Raw genomic sequence first — 22,727 nt, 5'->3', positions numbered from 1 at the left:
AGAAAAAACAGAGGAACACGCAGTCACTAATAAACGCCAAACTAGGGAAGATACAAGCTAGAAAAATATCTGGAAGCCCCGCAAAGACTGTGACTAAGAGTAACACACGGAAAACGCATCTGAGAATACGACAACATTCGTCCGCTGTTAAATGATAGAATTTAACAAAGCTTTGACGGCCACAACAGCCACATGCCAGCAGAGCAGCAGGCATGCCATGCAATAAAGCCGGCTGTAATGCCCGCACAGCAGCATTTGGCGGCAGCACCGTCCCACGCTCCGGCCGCGTCCCGGCGCCGCTTCCTCCCCGTCACAGCGCGGCCTCCGTGTCCCGTCCCTTCCCTTCCCTTCCGGGGCACTGCGCCCGGCCTGCGCGGCGCGGCCTGAGGGCAGCGGCCGTGGCGGGCTAGGCTGAGCTTGGCTGGGCCGGGCTGGGCTGAGCTGCTGCCAGCGGCATGGCCCTCGCCGGCAGGGCGGCTCTGCGCTGGCGGGCTCGGCTGCCGAGCCCCTGGCACGCCGCCGCCCCGCTCTGCCGGCCGGCCTGGCTGCCCGCGGCCTGCGAGCGGCCCCTCAGCTCCCGCGGCAAGGTGAGTCCGCCGGGCGCCTGCCCGAGGCCCGGGACGCGCGGCCTGTGCGGACAGCACCACGCCGGCGTTGGTGGAATTTACCTGGTGGTGGAATTGCTTGCATTACTCGTGGGTAGAATTGTCTTGCTGAGGTTTAGGGCTTGATGTGTTTCAGCGATCTCAGTTCTAGGGGCAGGTTAACAAAGCTTGGAGAGAAGGATGTACTGTTAGTAGTGGACGCAAAGAATGCAGAATTCACGGGCCAGAAGGACATTTGACAGAACTCCCAGGATAAGCAAGGAACTAACAAAGCCAGCTCAGCAAGTGTGCTGAGATCGGCTCTGGCTGAGTAAAAAGGTAATTCTGGCAGGGGGAGATCACGACCCAAGAGACCCACCGACTCAAGAGAAAGAGACCATGCTGGCTAACTGTCTAGCATAACTAACTAGCATAAGAAGTGAGGGAATCATTTAACCAATAGAATACTAATTAAAAGACAACTAAGTAACTTTCAGGCAGTGGATATTAATGCCTTTATTTGCTAAAATTTATAAATAGTACAAAGTTTTGATAGTTGTTTGCTGGTTTTGTGGATTTTCCACCAAGTGCCCCTTTCTGCACAGAGCTATAAATAAATAAAACACTTTGACTTTTGCGTGTGGATTGGCTTCTTGCACACTGAGCATCCTTTTCCACTGTCTGCTTACTCTTTATGATAAGGTCACTACTTGCTGAGTCTCTAGGTAATAGCTCTGTATTCATATCATGCTTGTGAATAATGATGTCCATAATGTTCCCCTTAATCCAGTTTTCTTAATCCTTAAATTTAGTAGTTTCACAAATGTAAAACTGTACAAGTTTCCCAGCTCCCTATGTATATAAGAACATAGTATCTTTCACATACTTTACAGCATAGTTCATGATTGTTTAGTGACAAAAAAATATATGTCTATATGACTAGAGTGAAATGCTGACATTTTAAACAATGGTGACACTTCAAGTTTTTGTATCTCTATTCAGCCTGAGCTTCTTCCAGAGAAAAATTATTAAAATAATTAATTTGGTTTTTTAAAGGCCAGGTCATATGGTATATAGAGACTTGATTTATGAAAAGAAATTTCTGTTTTTCAGGACAAAGTAGATATGTCGGCGTATCCTGTTGAAAGAATTAGAAACTTCAGTATTATAGCTCATGTAGATCATGGCAAAAGTACACTAGCAGACAGATTGCTGGAAATTACAGGTAAGCATTCTCATACTACCTTTTATTGACATGGAAGGTGGCATCTTAAGTTTCTGTACCTTTGATTATTACTAAAATTTCTAATATATTTTGGTCTTCTAGTGTTGCTTGTGCTTTTAGGCTCTTAGTTGTGTAGTGTTACAGATACATGGATTTTGTGGTTGAGATCTGCCTACACATAGGTGTAAGGAAGTATGTAATTCATTTAAAGAGGTACATATTTTGAAAGGAGATTGAGAAGGAGTTTAATTCCTTGTTCAGGCTTACTTCTGTCTTTCCAACCAGTCATCCATTAAATCAGTATATGGCAAGTTTATGATGTTTATTGCCAGTGGTTAGGGTGGACTGAAGGGGTGGGACTGTCGTGATCTGGGAGTTCTGGACTCATTTAAGGATGAACAAAACAAAACCAGGGAGAGAAACTTCTGATCAAAGTTATTTTTTATGATTACCTCCCATGTATCACTATGAGCATTTTTGTCTGAGGACTGAGATAAAATGGGATTTTGAATTCCGATCTGTCACTTTATGCTAGTGCTCGTCTGGCACTTCGGATTGGTCTTAGAGCTGTGGGCCACTCCTCTCAAGTGATAGGAGGGGAAGTTTCCTTGAGTATCAAAATTATTTACAATTCAAGGGAATTTTTGCTTCTTCTTAATCTTTTAGAGGGTATTTTTAAATTCTGTTTATTCAGGGTAGGATTTTTTTATTACTTTAACATGTAAACTTTATTTGACAAATGTAAAGAGTTGAATGGTTTTGTTTTTGATTGAAAATCTTAGTTTAGCTTAATTGTATGTGAAAGCTTAATTTGCTCTTGGTTAACTCTTGGTTAATGGCATTTTCAAGATTTATGCAGTAGATTAGTAAAGCACTTTTTTTTTCTTTTTTGTAGGAACAATTTCTAAAACTGACCATAATAAACAAGTTCTGGATAAACTGCAAGTAGAACGAGAAAGAGGAATTACAGTTAAAGCTCAATCTGCATCTCTCTTTTACAATCATGAAGGCATAAACTACCTCTTAAATCTCATTGACACACCTGTAAGTTAAATATGAACAGTGTTGAAATCACACAAATGTAAGTGCCTTTATAGTTAAAAGTAGGAGATTTTTGGTATCTTGTGTTTACTCAGTTGCTCTTTTATAAGAATGTGAACATATATACAAATGAAAACAACATAGTACAGAAATCTTTGCAAAAGACTCTAGAAAAACTTGAAATTGTAAACATTTGTTTTCTCCACAGGGCCATGTAGATTTCAGCTATGAAGTATCACGGTCACTATCTGCCTGTCAAGGTGTCATACTTGTAGTGGATGCAAATGAGGTGTAGTACTTAATTCTTGTTTTCTGTTTAGTATTTCAGTATTTCCTTAAGCTAGAGGGAAACTAGGTGTTGGGTTTTTTTTCAGTTTTTCCACTGATGTTTTTGCTTCTGGTCTATCTCCTTAAAAGTATTAGTTGCAGAAAAAGAGTAATGGGAGTTTAAAAACTATCAAGAGATAGATTCTTGTATTAACAGATACCAGAGTTCTATGACATAATAATAGCACAGAATCAATTAGTGAAGAATCAGGTCCTGTTTTTTAGAGAGTATGAATTTTGCAAATGGCAGCCTGGAGGACTTCTAGCTATTGTACTGACACCCATTTGAGTATCTTCAGTTAACAGACTAGAATATGAGGATTATAAAATAATGATTTTAAAGATGAGCACATTATCACTAAAATACTTTGTGAGAATTTTTTCTATGGCATGTTAATGATTGAATTGTACAAGGGTCAAATGAGTGCTACTGTTTCACGTGTTATATCAAAAAACTCCAAACTAAGTGGCTTTTGTTACTTTTTAGTTACTTTTAGTTACATTTGCTCCTTCTTAGCTTGAGGGGCAAGTGGACTTCCCGAGTGAGATTCAGTAATAAATATGTTCTCCTAAATATACTGTTGTTTTTGTTTGTTTGGTTGTTGCTTTTTGGTTTTTGTTTTTGTTTTTTTGATGTTACATTTAAATATACTGTGATTACTTGGTAGTCTGTATTTGGTCTTCAGTCAGAATGCTTGCAAACTCAACTTTCTCATTATTATTTTTTGATAAGTATTCTTTGTTGCCCCTTTATATTGCCTAAAATGTTAGGCCTGTATATTTGTAGTGAATATCCCCACATAAATAATCTTCCACTTGAACTGTTCTGCGTGAAGGGAAGATAACAAGTAGCTTCTGTTTTCCTCCTTCTCTAATCCCCCGATGTCCAGTTCTGCCCTTTTTGATCCAGTTGTGATATTATTGCTTTATAGTCTCATTCATTAGCATCTTTATCTCTTTGTTTTCCCTTGTCTGGTACTTGGATCTGGAATGGTATCTTCTTTCTTCTAATCAGAGCTATTGTTTTTGCCATCCTTTTGAAAGAAATGTGAGGTACAAACTTTATAATTTGTTTTCTTTTATAAAAGTAACTGTATGGTAAGTTGAAGGTACATTCCTGCTCTGAGGAGTAGCTATAGTCTTATCACCGTCATGAACATCTCTTTGTCAGAGTCCGTTTGTAAATAGTTTATTGAGAGCTAAAAAGTCTGTTATTTCTGAATAGCCATGATCATAGCATGCAGAAAAATATGTACTTAGTTCATAATGTAAGCCTACTGTGTTACCTATAAATAATTCCACGAGAGTGGTCATAGATACAATATTATTGCTTTGTTGAATTATATTCAGATTACAAGAAATTATAATTAAGAAAGCTGTTTTCTTTCTCAGCAGTTGCATATACTCAATCACCTTTTATTTATTCATCTCTTAAATGGAAGAGTTGAGAGAATAGCAAAGTAATGTTAAATTGTTTAGTATGCCTAAAAATATTCCCCAAAACCACAACATAACTGTGGAGGCTTCTGTGTTCAACTTTCATAATGTTATTTTCTAGGGTATTCAGGCTCAGACAGTGGCAAACTTCTATCTCGCCTTTGAAGCACAGCTTTCAATAATTCCTGTCATAAATAAGGTAATAAAGTTTTTAGCATTTTCTTTTAAATAGTTGGGTTGTTTAAATGTATCTAAGGTTGATCAGAAATGTAACCTTGCAGAGAAGTATATAGCAACGAAAGTTATTTGTTATAATATTTATTGGATTTAGATATAACATTACTAAAATGTAATAGGAGTTTTCTGTATTTGCTGTCTGTAAAATTTTACAGTAACTGCTGTGAAATTTTTAATTTCATAAAATACATTTAGGTATTTAAAGATGTAGCACTTAAGGACATGGTTACTGGTGGACTTTGCAGTGCTGGGTCTATGATTGGAATTGGTGATGTTAAAATTTCATTAATATTGAGGAAATGATGTAAGTAGGAGCTCAATATTTAAAAAAGTAGAGTCTCAGTTTTAAATGAAATTTAAGTGTTGTTTTCTATACTGTGGGGCTGTGTTAGGGTTGTGTTAGTGGAATCACAAGATTAATTACTGCTCAGTTTATGTAGATTTATATTGCGCTTAATATGTGATCCTATAAACAGTGTAGGTAACACTTAATGATTTCAAATTACTTTGTAAACTAAAGATTTTTACTGACTCTTGGACAAAGGTGATTCCCTAATGAAATGAGCCAGAACTAGACTGGTTACAGATGGGATCCTTCCTGAAATCAAGGAAGGAAGACTTTATAAAATGAATATTGATGTTTTCCTAAAGATGGACAGTATTTAATCATAAATACTTAACAGTTCTTTTTTGTACTTTTGAAAGCTACAGTACTGGATGATCACTGGGAGATGTGATTGCTTGTATATTTAGCAGTTTGTTGTTTTACAGATTGACTTGAAAAATGCAGACCCTGAAAGAGTTGAAAAACAAATTGAGAAACTGTTTGATATCCCTACAGATGAATGTATAAGGGTAAGATCTCTTAAGTTTTATAACATAGCTAATAATATAACTTTGTAACTAATGAATGACTTGTGCATGTCATAAATTAAGAGAGTGCTATCTGTCTGCCTGTTCTTGTCTGACATAAGAATTTCTTTAAAATTTATCTCCTATAAGAGTGAAGAAAATAACTTTCAGCTAAAAATTCTAGTATTTTTTGAGAAATGGAATCTGAGATTTTAAATTATTTCTCACTGTCAATCCATGAATGATTTTTGTTTCTATCATAAAAATAATTGCCATTCAGAAAAGAAAAAACAGTATAATTTACAACCAAAGAAATATTTCTTGGTCATAGCATTCTAGAGTGTTAAGTATTTCTATGTGTAGTACTATCTGTGGCCACCAAAACTGTCTAAGTAAACATGACACTATTTAATTAATAAGTGTAAGACTTGGCTTTTAAAATTGTTGTTGAATTTGTTTTAGATTTCTGCTAAACAAGGAACAAATGTTGAAAAAGTTCTTCAAAAGGTCATTGAGAAGGTCCCGCCGTAAGTCTGTATTTAATTATGTGTATAATTAACCTTATAAAGTAATTAGAAAATTGTGAGCTGCATTTATATGGTATTGGCAGTAGTTTTACACTTAATATGCATCTGGTTTAGAGAAAATACTTTATAGAGAGATGTAGGAGAAGCAGAAGGAAAATAATGGCTTGCACTTAAACAGGAGAGGTGAATTAGTCACCAGTGAGGCTGAAAAACAGAGGTACATTTTCTTCTCCTTTGTGTTTACCAGCACTGTTGGGCTTTAGGCCTGGGGAGCAAAAATGCAGGTTTATGCACAGACCCACTGTCAGCAAAGAAGGAGTTGGTATCTGAAGTATCACAGGAGCCTGACCCCTATGTATGCATGGGCCCTGATAGTATCCTCCTGAGGGTTGTAGAAGAGCTGGCCGTGTGTGTGCAAAGCTGCTCTTCTTAATCTTTGAGAAGTCATGGAGATCAGGGGACATTCCAGAAGACTGGAAGAACGCTAATGTCCAGTTTAATGTCCAAGAAGAGCTTAAAGCAGAATCCAGGAATTTATAGGCCCATCAGTCTTACTGCCATCCCTGGAAATGGTATGGAACAAATCCTCCTGGGGGCAATCACAAGTCAGATGAAGTGATTGGGAAAAGCGAGCAGGGATTCGCCAAGGGCGTATCGTGCTTGACAAACCTGATCACTTCCTACGGCACAGTAACCTGTTGTGTACTGTGAGTGGTGGACACTGGTACCTGGATTTCTCTCCACCTGAATCTTTAAGATTATTTATAAGGTTTCTCACAGACTCCTGTGAGAAAGCCGCTGTGTTAGTCTGGAGTGGTCTGTGTCATGGGTGGGGTGGCAGGCTGCACCCAGAGGATGGTAGTAAATAGCTCCTTTTCAGACTGGCTACAAATAGGGTCTGCCAGGGTTCCACATTGGGCTCTATGCTATTTCATATCACCATAAGTGATCTGGAAGTTGGGATGTGTACCTTAGTGAAGTTTGCCAGCAATACCAAAATGAGAGGGGAAGGAGACACTTCAGAAAGGGGGAGCAACTTTGCAGGAATACCTAGATAGGCTGGAAGAGTGGGCTAGCAAGAACCTTATGAAATTCAGCAGAGGCAAAGGTCATGCACCTGGGAATACATAATTCAGGAGCACAGCACAGGCTGGAATCTGCATAGCTGGGGAGCAGCTCTCCCAGGGGTCTTTGTGGACAAAGTCAATATGAGTGAATAGTGTGCTGCTGTAGGAAAGAAAGACAACAGCATGTTGGGTTGCCTCAACAAGGACATCACCAGCAGAGATGAAGTCATCCCGGAGAAGTTATCCATTCTGCTCAGTGGTGATCAGTCCACACCTGGAGTACTATGTTCAGTTTTGGTCCCTGCTATGCAGAAAATGTGGATAGGCTGAAGAGGGGCCACAGAGATGATCAAAAGACTGGGAAAGCTGCCCTTTGAGGAAAGGTTGAGAAAAATGGATTTATTCAGCCTTGAGAAAAGAAGGAAAGAAAAAAGGGAGACCTTTTGTTGTGTTCTGGTATTTAAGTAGTAGCTACAAAGAGCCATTGGAATAATCTCTCCAGGAAAGTGGTAGATTCCCCGCCATTGGACACTCTTCGATTTGTTTGGGCAGGGTGCTGGGCCATCTTGTTAAGCCTGTTTCTGCCAAGAAAAGTTGTATCAGGTGATACTGGAAATCCTTTCCAACCTGGAAGGACTCTGTGATAGTGTTTAGAGTGGGTGTGCTTGCTTATTCAATATTGAATGAAAACGCACTGCATAATATATCGTTTTGATTTTTTTGGCAACAGACCCCAGTGTAATACTGCTGATCCATTGAAAGCCTTAGTATTTGACTCTACCTTTGACCACTATCGAGGTGTCATAGCTAACATTGCGCTCTTTGGTGGGGAGATTGCAAAAGGACAGAAAGTCATGTCTGCACACACAAAGAAAAGATATGAAGTTCATGAAGTCGGAATTCTGACTCCAAATGAACAGCCAACACATAAGCTGTAAGTAAAAACTTCTTACAGTGGAACAAATCATATATTTGGGTAAGCTACAATATCCTGCATTTCTGTTTGATTTTTTCTTTGAGAGGTAAAAAGTGGGAGATGTCTAGGTTTTTGTTCTTCTTCTTTGGTGGTGGGTTTATTTATAATTACTATTTGCAATATAATGCTCTGTATAATTTTTTATTTTGGGCATGCTGAGGCAGAAGCATTTTAGAAGGTTTTAGGGAGTGCTTTTTGGGCATTGCTGTGGGAGGAATCCATTAGGTTGTGTAGTACATGGAACATCTGGACAGCTAGGTGTTCAAAGGCTAGGGTTCGATATTCTTATTCAGCTGTCCAATTTATTTCTAGGAACTGCCTTGTTTGAGAGTGGAAGGGAATGGGGCTTCATCTTAGTAATTGCTGCAGCATATTTTGAGGGTGGAAAACTTAAAATCCATGAATGCAACAGCTTCCAGAAACTGGCTTCTCAATGGCAGCAGTGGGAAGAAAATCAGGTACTTAGAATTAGTGGAGAAGTTTTACCAGTTTGCATCCAAATACATGTTAATTACTTTACTGGGGGCATTCTCAGGTTACATTACTGTGTCTGGTGGGTTGAACCCAGCCAGCAACCCAGCCAGCTCCCTGCTCACTCCCCAGCCCTAGCAGGATGAGAACTGTGGAGGTACTTGTGGACTGAGATAAAGAGAGTTTAATAAATAAAGGGAAAAAAAAAAAAAAAAAAGAAATAAAAACAAGTCATGCAAAGTCCATTATTCACCACCTCCCACAAGCAGACTGATGTCCTGCTAGTCTACAATTAAAAGCTACCCTGGAAAGACCACACTTCTTTCTTATTGCTAAGCATGATGTTCTGTGCTATGGAAGGCTCTTTTGGCCATTTTGGGTCTGGTGTCCTGGCTGTGTCACCTCCCAGTCTCTTGCCACCCCCAGTCTGTTTGCTTGCAGGGACACAGTGAGAAAGGAGAGCCTGTTCAGCAGTACCAAAACATTGGTATGTTATCAACACTTGTTTAAGTCACAATTCCAAAACACAGTTTCATACAGGGCTGCTCTGAAGAAAATTATCCATCCCAGCCAAAACCAATACCCTGTGTTTTACTCAATATTTACCATGTATTCCCTTCCTATTAGCATAATGTGCTGATAGAAAGGGTTTGTCTAGTTTCATCCTGCTGGTATATGAAATTTGCTGTGCTGGCAGTTGGGAACTGTTCTGGTTTCTTTGTCTTAGGAGCGTCTCAAGAGTCTAGCTCCAGCTTTTAAACTGGGAGCAAGACAGTATTCAAAATCCAGGATAATAAATGTACTGTTCCACTGTAACAGAAAAAGAACGACTTGAGACTGTTCACAACTCAGAGGTGAAACTACTTAAACCTCACTTCTGGACTTTGGATATGGGCTTTTAAGGGTGTGATTTATTTGAATTTCTGGCTGGGATAAATCAAGTAGGAAGACAGAGATACTGCTAATGCCAACAACCATGTCCATATAATAACAATTTTATTTAGCTATGCAGGACAGGTGGGGTACCTGATTGCTGGAATGAAAGAAGTAACGGAAGCCCAAATAGGAGACACACTGTTTTTGTATAAACAGCCAGTGGAGCCTTTGCCTGGCTTTAAGTCAGCGAAGCCAATGGTTTTTGCAGGTGAGGAGTAAATCAATATAAAGAGGAGTTAACTTTTTTCCAGTGAAAAGAGTAAGAGCTGTTAGAACTTTTAAAAGAAGACAATATATATTAAGATTTGGGAGGATTAGAATTTTAGCTGTAGTGCATCACTTATGTAGATTTGTATGTTTTCCCTGTGACTTAAAAGGATTAGTAATAAAGGCTGACTAGTTTTATATGAATGTAAGACATGCATTTCTGAAGACAAGCATGTATTTTTGCCTGTGATTATTGTTTCTAATTCCAGTAAACTCTTAATAGCTGGAAAAGAAGGGTTCGAATTTAAAATGAAAAAAGAGGGAATTCTTAATCTTGATAATCATGTTTCTGTAATTACTGTGTTGGTTTTTCTTCTTTAGAAACTTAGCAGCTCTTTCATTTTTGTTAAACATGGTAAAGTGCCAGAGCTAATACTCAGAATGATCCTGTAAAATATTTGACTTTTTGAGCTTGAATAGTTCGGTTGAGCTGTTGCCACTAACTTCAGTAACTACTACAAATGCTACAGAAGATGGCTTTAGAAAAAAATCCTGTAAATCAATTTTCCAGACTTCTTGTGAAGCAGTGTGCAAAACTCACTTGAACTGTCTTATGGAGACTAGGCAGTCTGTCAGTGAGTGTCAAAAAGTATAATCTTGTAAATAATTTTGTGTGCGTGTGTATTGCTTCTTGATGTTGATGACATTTTCTGAACATACAAGGATGTGAAAAGTGACACAGTAGAATCTGTTTCCAGCAGTAGATATACAAGCAGCTATTTTTATTAATTTCAAAAGAATAGAGAAATATTTGCAACTTTGAAATGATGGTATTTATATTTCACTCACTCTTAACTTTGAGGGAAAATCTCAGTGAAGTCTATACATTTACACTACAAAACAGTGGTTATACTCAACTGTGAATCTTCCACAAATGTGAAGGATTAGATGAGTACAGTGATCCTACCATTAGGGTTTAGATGTTAATTCTGAGGTAATCTAAAACATTTTTATATTTTGACTAATTTTTTTTGAGGAATAACGAATCCTCATGTTGTTTTTCACATTTGAAAACAGATGGAGAAAGTAACTATTCCTAATTTCATTACTCTGTTAACTGTAAGTGGCATATTTGAAAGCCAGGTGCACGGTAGGTAAAGCTCTCTGACACATAATTTCTATTTAATATATTTTGACAGGAATGTATCCTATAGATCAAGGAGAATATAATAATCTCAAAAGTGCTTTGGAAAGGCTGACATTGAATGACTCCAGTGTAACGGTTCATCGTGACAGTAGCCTTGCCTTAGGAGCTGGATGGAGGTGACGTTTTTGTGCTGCTTTCATTTTTTGAAACTGTTCATAAATTGAGAATGCATGTTAAACTGAAGGTAGCATTAAACTTAATTCAAAAATAGGAGCTATAATTAAAATTAGCGATAGATAAAGGTCAAAAGCATTTGGTTTTGTTACATTCTTTGTTTGCATAGAGAATGAAGATTTTTGTGATTAATAGTTTTTGTTCTCTGAGACTCATTATTCAACTGTAGGATTATTTGGTCCCTTGGAGGTTGTTTGCTCTGCCTCATATTGCCATATTAGAACTGTAAACATGCTGGAGGATGAAAAAGACCACTGTGAGATTTCAGGGGATGCACTAATACTTTTACTAACAGGGTATTTATTTTCCAGATTGGGTTTCCTTGGTCTTCTACATATGGAAGTCTTTAATCAACGTTTGGAGCAAGAGTATAACATGTCTGTTATTTTGACTGCACCTACAGTTCCATATAAAGCTGTTCTTTCCTCAGCGAAGTTGATAAAGGTATGTTATAAACAGCACTTTAAAAGCCTTCTATAATAAACATCTAGAGTCTCTTTTTAAATGTAGGCTAGTGCTGTATTTTTTCGTGTTAGAAACACCAGTATATTATTTAAATAGTTCTTAATTTTTTCAAAGGATGTTAATGGTTCTTTCCTCTTTCATGTCAAGCACTCTCTTTTTATGTCTGATACTTCTCCTTAAAAATGGGAGTATAGGACACATCTTGCTGTATTCTTTTAAGTGCTTACTGTGTGGACTGTGTTAAAAGCAGGTGAAACTATCTTGCAGGCTTTATCTGTCAGAAAACATGAATGTTTCTAGGAGTAGCTTGTAATGATACTGTAGATTGGCTGTGCCTGCTGAAAGAAAGAGAGATTTTTTGCTCACAATTAAACAGGTACATGCTAACTTCATTCACTGGGTGTAAATAGAAGTACTGTGTTTGAGTTTTAGGGAGAGAAAGAGGTAGACTTAGAGCACCTGCTGACAGAGGAGGCTGCAAGTTGACTGGCTGATTATTCTGTAAATTACTAAAAACTTGTGTAAGAAAGGTTACTGTAGTTGTAAGGTGTGAGGCATAGACCTTTCATCTCTGGTTGTTTTGGTTTCTTGCCCATGCAGTATAGCAGCTATATCTACACCTTTGGTGTGTGATTCTGGACTGTTGATGTGGGATTCATTTCAAACAATGCTGGAAGTTGGGTTCCTGTCAGTGGAAATGATGTAATTGCTTGCTTTGGAGGAGAGGGAAGTTGCATTTACACAATAAGCAGCATAACCTTCCTTTTACCTTGGAAGGGTAACTCCAGCCCTTATTGGGATGTTGGACTGGAAAAAGTACATAATGAAAGCACTTACACAGGAATCAAAAACTTCATTTCTGAATCCACTTCAGCATGTGAGGGAGCCTGAACCCAAAGTTCTACTTAGAGAAGAAAGTCCCCACCACTGAACTCCAAAGTATTCAGAGCAGGTCTTCTGTTGAAGCTGTGTAACTTAGAGGATAAGGATGAAGTAAGAAGGAAGATCCTCAATTTACAGGGGAGAAAGAGACCTGGAAAGATGGATAGAAAAGTTTTTTGCATTTCTATAATTTCCCAAATAAAAAGCTAATTTCTGTATAATGATATTGAAAGATATTTAAATTTAAATGATTAAATGATATTTAAAGATATGCTGATACATTATAGAAATTGCTTCTAAAATCATCCTTGTTTTAAACTTGAGTTGCATAATGCACCAATGTTTTCAGGCAATTGAAACATTTTTTAGCATTTTTTCAATGCTATGTTTTCCTCCTTTGCTGTTCATTTTGCTTACTTCTAAAATTACAAAATCCGGTTTATTTGCTTGTTTTCAGGCATATGGAAAAGACCAGATTACTATTATCAACCCTGCTCAGTTTCCTGATAAACTTTCTGTATCAGAATATTTGGAGCCAACTGTTCTGGGTACTATTGTAACACCTCATGAATATATTGGGAAAATAATTACCTTGTGTCAGGTTGGTGTATAGTTTTAATTTTGTCTTTTGCATTTTTAAGTTCTTCACCTCATACTTACAGTGAAGACCATAAGATAGTATAATAATAGATACTAGTACTTAAATAGAATCTGAGAAATGATTATTGAATACTTTTGAAAAAAAATGTTTTTTTTTATTTGTAAAATTCTGAACTACAGAATCCATATATTAAAAAGTTACTGATGAAGCTCAGTGACAACAAAGTTCTTAGTCTGTACTAGACTAATTCATAGCTAGTTCTGTTCTCTTGAAAGAATGGAGTCTGCAGCAGGGGAGTAAGATGTATTGGTTCTTCTAGAAGTATATTCATGGAAATACAACCTCTGCCAACACTTCTGACTATGTGTCCATGTATTTTTTTCAGTACTTCACAGAAAGTAAATTTTGGATAGTGATGACCAAAACACTTTGGCCTAACTATATTTGGAATACTTCTAATTGAGAATGTTTTACCTGTCATGCATATTGTGTTTATATTATTCACAATAATTTTCTTAGCTTATAACATTTCAAAATGCATAATACAAAGCAGTATAGTACTTGTATGTCAATACAGTGAAGAATAAAATCTATTAAAAAAAATTTCTAAAATAACTTTAAGAACATGCTCCTGGGAGGAAAAAAGATGAGCCTGCAAGTCCTACTGTGGCAGCAGTTAGCAGAAGCTATTAAGGATTTCAGAAATTAAGCATTTAGAGAGGAAAGCATTGAGTTGTACGTCTAGTTAAGGTATAACCACTTCATTTGCTGCAGTGCTACAGTTTGTCCTGGGACTTCAACCAAACTATCAGTAAGAAAGTCACTTTGGGGCTTAAATACAAGGATTCTCTTGTATAGTTTGATTGTTGTTCATTCTAATTTGCTTTGTATTTTTTTGTAGAAAATTTCAAGGGAAACTGAAACAATTTTTATTTGTCTAGGATCGTAGGGCAGTCCAGAAGGATATGTTGTACATAGATGAAAACAGGGTTATGCTAAAATACCTCTTTCCACTGAATGAAATTGTGGTGGATTTTTATGATGCTCTTAAGTCTCTGTCTTCTGGCTATGCAAGGTAACTACCTCCCTTGTTCCCCCTTCTCCTCCCCCCACCCTGGACCCTGAAGAGGGGTGGCATAGTAAAAAAAGGCCTGAGGAACAGCTGTGGAAGGGCATGGGTGAAGAATATTCCTTTATGATGGTGCTGCAAATCTAGTCTCTCTTCACCTCAAATGGATTAGACTCACTGTGAAAGTGGATGGAAATAAGTCTGAAAAACATGAAAAGTGTGTCACAACCTAATAATCATTGTCTTTGACAATGTGTGTATTTTTCAAGGGCCCCCTCTGGAGTGGCACAGGCTCATCTGTATGAGTGAGACCTAAATGGTCTCTCATTGTCTGAAGTGACACTGCAATTTTTTTCAAAAGCAATCACTGAAATGGTACTACTTACTGTATGAACTGTCTCTTGGTGGAAAAAGGCAAACAACCACATTGATTATTTAAAGCTAGTAAAAACAATGTGGGATTTAAAACAAACAGTACTTACTTTACATGCTTTATTATGTAAGAAAAGAAAATGGTGTATTCTGAGACAAAATTTTCTGTTCGGGTGGCTGCCATGAATTCAGAGTCTAGTACAGTGCTCAGATGTTTGTGAAGAGCCTTGGTGAGTTTAATGGAAGGGAAAATGTTGCATGGCAATGAGCTTGTGCCCCAGGAGGCTCAATAGCTCTCACAAACCTGGCATGGTGAGATGTCTTTAATGAGATACGTTACACAACAGAAACCAGTATACCAAATTACATTATTTATTTTATAAACATAAAAATGAATTTTATTGAAGGAGTGAATTTGCTTTGAGTTTATATTTTCTTTCATTATGTCTTATAAATGTAAGTAATACATGTTTTGCCCAGGTTTTTATATATATATATACAGTAAAAGCATAAGCAAAAGTGGAAAGGCAAGGTACAAGAAATAGAGGGATGGAAATTTTGAATTTCCTCTCAGGATCTAGCTTCCTCACTACATAAAACCTAAACTGTTTATCAAGAACCTATATTTTTAGCAGAATTATGCTGGATTTCCTTTAATTCATGATTGCCAACGATGTTGCATTATTTTATTTATTTGTTTGTTTGTTTTTGATTTCCTAATTGACTCCTTAATACAGTTTATGTATGTAGTGCTCTTGGTAATCCTTTTTCTGTAATATGGATCCAGTCACACATCTGTGAATTCTGTGAATTCCATCCAGCTAAGACAGAAGTATTTTGAAATAATCTCAAAGGATTTTTCCCTCCCTTTTCTGGTATTTCAGATTTGACCCAATTACAGTGATACTGATGATCCTCCACAATTACACTTACATACAAGACAGATCTATCTATCTATCTATCTATCTATCTATCTATCTATCTATCTATCTATCTATCTATCTATCTATCTATCGCATACATTAACTCTGCAGCTCTTGCATTCAATAAGAACTTTTGCAAACTAACACACAGACAGCAAGGCCCACACCTGCCGAAGAAGAAACCTGGTTTGGAAACTAAGTGAAAAATTTAGTTGTCAGAGACAGTGACAATAAGGGTCACATAAAAAGTTTGTCAAATGAGAGGATGACAAGAAGACAGTCCTAGATTAGTGTTTGATCTCTGTGACATTCAGGATATTTACTGTTCAAAAGCTGTGTTGAAGGGTTCATTAAGACTGCATTAAGCATGCAGGTTTCTGATTGCTCATTAGATTGGAAAGACATCCTCGAAGTCAAGATGACATCTTTCTGCATTGGAGGGGACATTATGTGCAGCACCTTTCTAGTCTGAAGATGTACTGAGAGACTATTAAAAACTGTACTCTCATTTTATTAAGAAGTTCAAATGTTTTACTAAGAAATGTGTCTAAAATTTATGGAACAAAGAATGCAAAACATAGTTTATACAATATCATGACTATTTTTTTAACTGCTTTTATTTTTTTAGTTTTGATTATGAAGATGCAGGTTACCAATCAGCAGATCTAATCAAAATGGATATTCTTCTAAATGGAAATCCAGTTGAAGAACTGGCAACTATCATACACAGGTAGGTTGGCTGGATTCCTTATACCAAAGAAATAAGGCTTCCATTTATTAGTCAATGGAAACATTGTCTATTAATAGGACTGGATGATCTTAAGGTCTTTTCTGACCTAAATGACTGTATGATTCTAAATGACTTTAGGTATATGTGTTACTCTTAATATGACAAATGTGTATGAGCATTGAAGACTTTTCCATATGACCACCTTCATTACCACTGAAAAGGAGAAGCATTTTGTAGTATGAAAATTAGGAAATACATACCATAATTAATAGCAATTTTTTACTTCCCTTTCTCAGCTTAAGTACTGGATAGCATATTTTTGTGGAAAATGTAGGGCACAGAGAAAGAAATGCAAAATGCCAATCTTCTAAAGGGCTGCAAAATTTTAAGTACAGACCAATCTAGGAGATGGCAGATGAATCATTTATGGTGCTTAATACTGACAAAAAATGGTTTTGTTCTCACAGAAATACCTGTTCCATAGAAGTTTGTTGTTACCTTGTTTACAGACAGAATACCAGGAGAATGTAAATATTTACTGGATGCAATTACGTCAGGTTTTTTTTTTATTATTAAAATGATTAAATTTCTATGAGTATCTCAGGCATTAGAGGTGAGAAAAATGTTTCTCATTTTTCAGACTGTTTCCAGCCTGTCCCCTATCTTTTCACAAAGTTTTTACAAAGCTTCATTCTGTAACATCAGCGTCCATTTCCAGTAATGCCTAGATAAACTTTTGTAGGTTTTTTGGTTTTCCTTCTTAAAATACTAATTTGTTGTTGCTAAATATTTGTATATTTTCATATTTTTTACATAATGCAATCTTGAAATCCTTGGAATTCTGTAATTCCAGAAGGCTGCCACAGGAAAAAAAAACCCTTGCCTTGTTCAGGAGGATCATGGGGTTGAAGGGGAGTAACTCTCTTGCCTCCAATTGCTAGCTAATGTATTAATAAGCATGCACTGTTTAGCAATCTACCTGTATTTCCTACTCTGAAAAGATGCAAAATGGAGAGGACCATCTTGCAGAAGTTAGTTATTGCTTTAACACGTATTTTTTGATTAATTTAGCCCATGCCCTGAACTGTTTAACTCATTAAACTGACAACATTTCTTTTGGCTTTAGGTTTCTGGTTTTGGTTTATTTTTTTTAAACTTGTAGTTGCATTCATTCTGCTCTTCCTGCAGGTATTCTCAGCCCTCCCAGTGTAAAAACTGCATCTGTAAGAATTATGCTGAATTACATTTATAGAGAAAGCATTACAGAGCGATTACTAAGCTCAGTATTAACATAGTCATCATTTGTTCTTACTGTACAAGTAAATATATGTACTTCTTAAAAGTCTGACACTCAATGAACATGACTTAAGTACTTCGTGTTTAAACTATTTGCTCTATACAGGAAGCAAGGAATCACATTGCCACTACCTGAAAACATGTATGTTGGTAAAAAAATGTCTCCTAAATATGGATATTTTTATAAAGAATAGACCCTTTTCTTTCTAATGGCTTATGAAAGTATTTGTTAGTAGCTTCTTGAGACCTTTTATTATTTTCTCTTTCCAAAACCTGAAGCATATGCAGATGCTGAATATAGTTGTATAATTTTTATTAGCAGATGGCAAGATTATGTTAATTTTTTTTCTTGTGATATAAAACCAGACTTTGAAAGCATTCTGTAATATGTATATTTTGATTACTTGGGCCTAGGATCAATGAAAATTCTCCTTGACCTAGTTTAAACTCTCAGTTTTAGCTGTGGCAGTATTTAAAACGTCTTCAGTGTGATGGATTATCAGGTTGTTTTTTATAAATAGTTGATATGATGTTATATATTGAGATTAATACAGTTTTATTACCTGTTTGTATGAAACAGGTAACATACTTGATGCAAAATTTGATCTGATCAGCTTATCTTCTGAGTTAAGAAGAGGAAAACCTCTACTAAAATCCTTCAATCAAAGAGTTTGATTTATGGATATATTTTTAGTGTTGCTGACCTTTTTTTTTCAGTGACAAAGCCCATGCTGCTGGTAAACTCCTGTGTGAACGTTTAAAAGAGACTATTCCTAGACAGTTGTTTGACATAGCCATCCAGGCTGCCATTGGCAAGAAAATCATTGCAAGAGAAACGTAAGTGAAGCCCTTCTATTCCCCTTTTTTTTCTGTCCATATTTTAAGATATGTAAAATACAGACTTGTAAAGTCTTACGTAGTTTTATACATTACAGGACTTTGATTTTGCTATAAAGTTGTATTTTTCTTGTGTATGCTACTTGAAGAAAAAAAAACACACTTGAGCAGTGACTATTGACTAAACATTTTGAATTAAATTTATACAAAGAAATTGTATTTTTATTTTAGATTTCTTGTGGTCAGAATTGCACTTAGTAGATTTGCAAGACCCATGTGTCCACTTCCTCTTTGGCAGTGGAAGAAGTTTCTTACTACTGAAAAAAAATTGCTACTTGTGGAATACTTTGCTGTTAGGGTCAGCAAAAAAATGACTGATTTGTGCTGTTCCAAAGGAAATGTGTTGCAGCTGAACATAAAAACTTTTTCCTAGCACATGCTTCTTTAAAGCAAACCATTTCCTTGATGTTGTGTTTCTCATCACATTTTTGCTGTTTAAATAGGATTTATATTGTGGTAAAATAATTAAAGGTCAGAATTCAGGCAGAGGTGCTGTAAGAATTTGTTTATATATGTATATACACACAGATGTAACACTTCTTGTGAGTCATAACAGAAAGTCCAGATAAAAAGGCAAGATTGTGATTTCTTTTTGTACATATTATACACCGTAAGGGATGTTTCTAGAATTGAAAACTGTGAATTACGTATTCTGTTTAAAATTTCATCTTTTGTATACAAAACCTGAAAATGTTATGATGCCAAAGCATCTTACAAAGCTAGTGGAAAAACAAGTAACATTTTAACAACTCAAGTACTTAGCTTCGCATACATATGTTCTAATATGTTAAAGTGTATGTGTTACTTTATTTTTCAGGCTTAAAGCTTACAGAAAAAATGTTGTGGCAAAATGTGTAGGTATCTTTTCTCTCTCTCTTCTTTATGATTCTGAAATTTGTAAACCTTAAGAGTCTTACTAAGATGATAGTAAGATAGATCTTTTCCCAGAAACCTAGCAAAGACATATTCTGCTTGCGCTCCTAAGTGTCTGTGGAATTTGAAGATACTTTTCAGCTTTTATTTTAAAATCCAACTCTTGTAATCTCTTGCTGCAGCTTGAAGAGTGGATCAGATAAAGTAATGGCTTTTTCAGTCACATATTTTTCAATGTCTGTTCACTCCCATCTCCTCATCATTTTCTGATAGTTGCAGACACGCAGTAAATGTGTGTGTTGTGTACACACAGGCATATAGGTAACTTTGTTTCCTAAATTGGTTTTCAGGTTATAGAAGGAAATAAAAATGTGCTTCATTTGAGACTTGATTGTGATTAAACTTCTACTTAGGTTTGCAGTAATATATTGTAATAAAGCTTTAACTGTGCAGTAGTTGAATATGGACAAGACTCAACAAAGCTGTTGGAAAACTGTAATGCCTCTTATTTAGCTTGGATTTAACTCTCTGAAGTGAACATATTGGAAAATATATTAAACAAGTGTCCCTTTCTCACAACTGCAATAGAATTCTTCTGCTAAGCACAGCTGTGGGACGCTGTCTGTTCAACAGTGTACAAGGGTTTAGTTCATTTTTCTAGATGTAAGCACCTAATGCCAGTCAAGATGCCTCAATGTATCTGAGCTGGCATGCTGCTGCTATTCCAAGGGGATTTGGATCTAGTGTGTCAGCCAGGCTTAAGCAATGTATATATTTAGGTGACTGAGTTCAACACTCAGTTGTCCAGATTAAGTGCTTATTTGGTTCCTTGTCCTTTTTAATGAGTGGCCTTTAGGCCAAACTATTTGAAGTATAAAATAATCTTTTTGTCAAAATATAACCAGCTTTTTTGACTATTTTTAAACCCTTGAGTTTTGTGTTGCTGGAATATACTGTAGCTGCAGTTGTAGTTTAGGCTTAGTAATTTTTATTTTTTTTTCACAGTATGGTGGAGACATTACAAGAAGAATGAAGCTTTTAAGGAGGCAAGCAGAAGGCAAGAGGTTGATGAGAAAAATTGGAAATGTTGAGGTTCCAAGAGATGCCTTTATACGTGTTCTAAAGAGAGAAACTGACAAATAGAGATCAGTGACATCTGATCTTCCAGATCATGTCAACTTTTTGTAGACAGTATCAAAGTGAGCTAATATGTGATTTATCACTGTGAGAGGGAACATACTTGACTTTAAATGGTATGAATTCAGCATGTGTGGGAGCATGAATTGAAAGGAATTAAAAATGTACATATATTTGTAGATTATTATGAAATTAAAGTTACTAAACTGCATTAAAAGTTCACATTGTATTGTTTTTCATGTTATTTCACTGCTTTCATACTTTTAACACTTAAAATTAACATAATTTTGGGTTTTTTTTGCACTGCAAGTCTATGTGAGAGGAACCGTATGGCAAAAAGGTTATAAAAATAATTTCAAGTTATGTATAACAAACAATGCTGTGCTGGTTTGGTTTTTTCCTTTAAAAGTTTGAACTGTCAGCAACAAAGGTATCAAGCTATTTCCTGTTTTACTTTCTCTACAGTTGCTGTTCTCAGGAAATTGTGATGCTGGGAAAAATCAATACTTTTTTTTAATTTAACACACCATTTATTTAAAACCAGTTGAAGTGTGTAAGCTTATCACTAGTTCAGCTCAGCTATGCTTATCTCCAGGGAAATGGCAAATTTTAATATATTAAAAGACTTACACCGTTCCACTAGTAAGACCAATTCAGGCCTTAAAGAATTTTTTTAACATGAAGGTTTGGGTTTAGCATATCTTGGTGTAGTTAATGAAGTTTTATTTATGTTTGCACACTAAATTTTGTCAGTGAGTCCCCAGTTAAATGCTGCGTAGTGTGCGTAACATAAGGTATTACTTTTGGAAGTGCACACAAAGCAATTATAAACATAAGTTAATGACCCTACTATATACTGTATTTACAACTGTTTACCCACCTCCAAAAGCTTTTAAGCTGCATTAATTTTTTTGATCTTCAGGGACTAGTTTTGCTCTTCACAGATCTTAATCTCTTGTTATTAAATATATTTTAAAGAACAAATTGCTAGTCATACCTACTAAAGTGCTCAATCACCAGGAATTTAAATTCCTGCCCTTAAATTTAGGCTTCTACCTACACTTTAACCATAAGCTAGTTGTTGTATTTCAGCCTGTGTACAAGGATGAATTGGAAGAATCTTTGGAGGGATGGAATTGAACAGGACACGTTCCCTTTCAACCTGTATTAGTTCAAAGTACAGAGAAAGGAGAGTAGATTCTGGTACTTTAATAGTTTGTTGGGGCTTTTTTCTTCTGTTCGGTTGAGGTTTGTGGTTGGGTTTTTGTTTTGTTGTTTTTTGATTTTTTTTTTATTTGAAGCTGTTTCAGGTGAACTGAAAAACCAACAACAGCTGGATGTGAACAAGATATCTGTACCTCTAAATAAAGGTACCTAAGCTGCTGCTACTGACCCTGAAGAAAGGAAGGATGCTATGGATAAAGGCTCTCTAACATATTTATTATTCCTCCTCTGTAAAAAGCTAGGATTAAAGGAACTACAGATGCAGGGATACATACTAGGAGCAAAGAAGCCAAAACAAGGTCCTCCCCACTCCTTGAACTAGACCTCTAAGAAGGCACTGGTTCTGTACTGAGGAACAAGGCAGAAGATAAAGGTAAGCTAGAGATTATCCAAACAGTAAATTATATCGTTGCTGAGTGACACTCAAGTATATGTTACCTAATTAAATGAGTTACACAGATGGATGAAGCTGCCTTGAGAATCTGTTTTAGCCTTATTATATGTCACCCGAGACAGAAAAAACATACAAATTTTAGTCATATTTGAATTTTTTAATTTGAAAATACCTTAAAATGTGAAAAAGAATAAAATAGTAACCTTGATGTGCTAGGCTAACTCAGAATTATAAACTTGCTTAGCTGTAAAGGCTAATAGCAAACCTAACACTGCATTTTGTCATACATACCTGCAACAGCATTCTCCTGAAAGGCAGTCTTTTCAACTTTTTTTCCCCACATTGTTGCATTATTCTTCAAAAATACATGTGCATAAACTGAGCCTTAAACTGAAAACCTGTTTTAAATGTGTGGATGTTCAATGTACCGTTGAGAATTGGAACACTAGGCCTGGCTTCCTGCTTTGCTATAGACGGATTCTTCCATGCTTTTCTAATTTCACAGAAACACAGAACAGTCCAGATTTTAAAGAACCCTGTAAGACCATTTGTGAGAAAGGTGAGCCTAGATGAGACTACCACAGCCCTGGGGAGAC

The 22,727-nt window shown here is 36.3% G+C and overlaps 1 protein-coding gene across 1 annotated transcript; it reads left to right on the top strand.

Moving 5' to 3' along the window:
- The first annotated feature begins 340 nt into the window (after positions 1-340).
- Positions 341-20,733, top strand: GUF1 (GTP binding elongation factor GUF1). Its single transcript, XM_058837359.1, has 17 exons — positions 341-587; positions 1,698-1,809; positions 2,705-2,853; positions 3,059-3,139; positions 4,736-4,813; positions 5,623-5,706; positions 6,166-6,230; positions 8,028-8,231; positions 9,749-9,888; positions 11,087-11,210; positions 11,580-11,712; positions 13,073-13,216; positions 14,158-14,291; positions 16,209-16,310; positions 18,324-18,443; positions 19,321-19,357; positions 20,382-20,733. The coding sequence occupies exons 1-17, from the start codon at positions 456-458 to the stop codon at positions 20,517-20,519; spliced, it is 1,977 nt and encodes a 658-aa protein (XP_058693342.1). The 5' UTR covers positions 341-455; the 3' UTR covers positions 20,520-20,733.
- Positions 20,734-22,727: the final 1,994 nt, after the last annotated feature.

The sequence above is a fragment of the Poecile atricapillus genome, chromosome 4 (assembly GCF_030490865.1).
Source record: "Poecile atricapillus isolate bPoeAtr1 chromosome 4, bPoeAtr1.hap1, whole genome shotgun sequence".
Classification (NCBI taxonomy): Eukaryota; Metazoa; Chordata; class Aves; order Passeriformes; family Paridae; genus Poecile; species Poecile atricapillus.
The sequence above is the reverse complement of the archived record's forward strand: the minus strand, read 5'-3'. Positions and strand labels throughout refer to the sequence as shown.

Excerpts from the sequence above, each read along its gene's own strand:
- GUF1 (XM_058837359.1), top strand. The coding sequence starts at position 456 with ATGGCCCTCGCCGGCAGGGCGGCTCTGCGCTGGCGGGCTCGGCTGCCG. Across the intron at positions 3,140-4,735 it reads TTGTAGTGGATGCAAATGAG|GGTATTCAGGCTCAGACAGT; the intron begins GTGTAGTACTTA and ends GTTATTTTCTAG. Across the intron at positions 8,232-9,748 it reads GAACAGCCAACACATAAGCT|CTATGCAGGACAGGTGGGGT; the intron begins GTAAGTAAAAAC and ends AATTTTATTTAG.